General features: G+C 48.1%; 1 protein-coding gene across 1 annotated transcript; it reads left to right on the top strand.

Annotated features, from left to right (window-relative positions):
• Positions 1-1,778: 1,778 nt before the first annotated feature.
• On the top strand, positions 1,779-2,060 carry UCRPA7_2746 (hypothetical protein; the record flags this gene model as incomplete). The annotated part of the gene is made up of 1 exon (XM_007915319.1): positions 1,779-2,060. One exon carries the CDS (start codon positions 1,779-1,781, stop codon positions 2,058-2,060), a length of 282 nt encoding a protein of 93 aa, XP_007913510.1.
• Positions 2,061-2,335: the final 275 nt, after the last annotated feature.

Genomic DNA, 2,335 nt, shown 5'->3' with positions numbered 1-2,335 from the left:
CTTGTCGAACGACTCAGTATAAAGGCGTAAAAGGAACCGATGCTGTGACACAGTTTAGCTAAGACATCGCAACTTTCCTCCGACAGCGGAGTTCTCGTGACTCACGCGCCAAGCCCAAACAAAAGAACGTCTACTTCCTTGCTGGACATGATGAGACAGCAGTCGTGCTTCTTGATATCAAGCCCAAAACTCGTCTTGACAATACGGTATCGGATGTAGCCTCTTCCGAATGTCGGTAGGTGACAAAGCCAAGGTCCGTGGGAAACCATGCATTCTCCACCGAATAAATGCGGAGTCGGAGCCGGCCCTTGACCGGTTCCGGGGCTCCACTCCTTGACGGCATTGGTAATATCACGCCAAACCGACAGCCAGTGAGTTGCAGTGTGGATAATTGTGATGAAGATATGTACTGCAATTAAAGTCCTCGTGAGATACCCTTTAGTATTATGATCAACAACTCTCTATTGTTAGTTTAATCTGGGACTAGAAACCTTGGTTCGGTGATACAGGTGACATCTTTTTAATACATAAAGTACACAGATCAAATACTTGGTACGCATTTACAGCCACTGAATGTTGCCAACGTGGCATCAAATCATTACGATCCAATGGCGTCAATGCGAAACGTCAAGTTTTGTGTAATTTGTTACAAAACTTACCTTGAAAGCCTTCTAGCCGCTACCGTCGCTACAGGAACAACCTACTTATCCATCAAAGAAGGTGTGTATTCTTCAGAATTTAGATGTTGTATGGTACTTGGACCTGAATTCAATATAGAACACGAAAGCTGGTCAAGATGCTTCTAGAAGATCGGGAGCTTCATCGTGGGGCTGTCAAAGGAAACATACAGCATAATTTAGACTTTTCTTGCCAGGTCAGAAGACTTTCGATCCCCAGACTGGATCTTCGGCCCGCTGGACCAATGCGAGAAAGTGCCACGGGGGGCTTCTTCAAATCAGTAACACAATCGCTTCCCCGCATTTCATTAGACTTATCCTGGACGACCAAATTGTGCAGGTCCTAGATCAGCATGTGAGCATGTGACCAATACTGAGGTTCCTGCGTAACTCGAAACTCGCTCAGACTTGATTGGCTCAGCGACTTTTTGCTTATCGCTTATTTGGCACTCTTGCAGTATCGACTGTCGATAGGAACTTATTATTGGTCTATTCCGGAAGGAGTCTCTGGTAAGCTCTGTCTGTGACATATCTTTTCCGCAGGTACTTGATCACATGGTGGCACTGTCATGTTAGACACGCAGCACCTCTCCTTCCATGATGGCATCGTTCATGTCAGTTTCAAGCTTGCATTTATAATGAGATCCCTCACTTCCGCCCAGATTTCAGAATGTCCCACAGAGCGGCTCGGGAAATTCAGGAGTTAGGCCGACCTGCAGCGATAAGCCATTTCTGGGCTCAACCAATAATATCGACAATGTTCTCACCGCTGCAAGCGAGCTGAAGACCGGCATCGGACTGGCATAGGGTCGCGATATGGTGTTGCGGGGAAACAACGGCGCCAAGGTCTTGAACGTTGTGGTGATTGAGGCCAGGGCCACACTGTCTTGTTTTAGCAGCGCATCTGAGACCGTGCTGCGCCAGCCAGTTTCTTGTTTCGTGACCCTTCCTATATGAAAAGCTTGTCCTGCTGTTCCTCTGTGAATTTCTGAGTCTATCCGCTCGCTATCCTCCCATTTTCGATTCGCACCCTGCATCTCACCCCAGCCATACAAACCCACTTCCGGTCTGTCCGACATCTTAATTCCTCCACCAATCGTTATGACCGCCACCAAGTCCCAACCATGGAAAGCCGCGTGGCCGCCAGCAGAGCAGCAGAACGCGTGTGAGGGCATCGAATACGGTGTTGAAAAGGGCGACACAGTTGTTGTTGACGGCACCGCTGCTAATGTCAAACCTAAGGCTCAGCCGTGGAAGGCAGCTTGGCCACCCGCCGAGCAGAAGACATGCCCCGGTGTCGAGTATGGAGTTGCAAAGGGCGAGATAGCTGTTGTCGATGGCACTGCAGCTAATGTCAAACCTGCTAAGAAAGAGCAGAAATGAGTTGCTGTAAGTCACCAGAAGCTTACGTACAGTCAATGATGGAGTTTGGCTAAGGCGAGACTCTTAGACACTCGATATTCATTATTGTTATTATCTGGGTGGACGAATAGCGTTTGGTCGACCTTACGATGAGTGATGAATAGGCTGCTGCATTTGTTTTGCTTTCTACCCACGCAATTCGTACCATTAGACAGGATCGCGATGAATACCTTTATTACAAGCTATTACAATGTATTCATTCGTCGCGCGCCGCCTGCTGGGTCTTTTGTCGTGAG

This window comes from Phaeoacremonium minimum (genome assembly GCF_000392275.1).
Source record: "Phaeoacremonium minimum UCRPA7 unplaced genomic scaffold PA7_03_scaffold_191, whole genome shotgun sequence".
NCBI lineage: Eukaryota > Fungi > Ascomycota > Sordariomycetes > Togniniales > Togniniaceae > Phaeoacremonium > Phaeoacremonium minimum.
The sequence above is the reverse complement of the archived record's forward strand: the minus strand, read 5'-3'. Positions and strand labels throughout refer to the sequence as shown.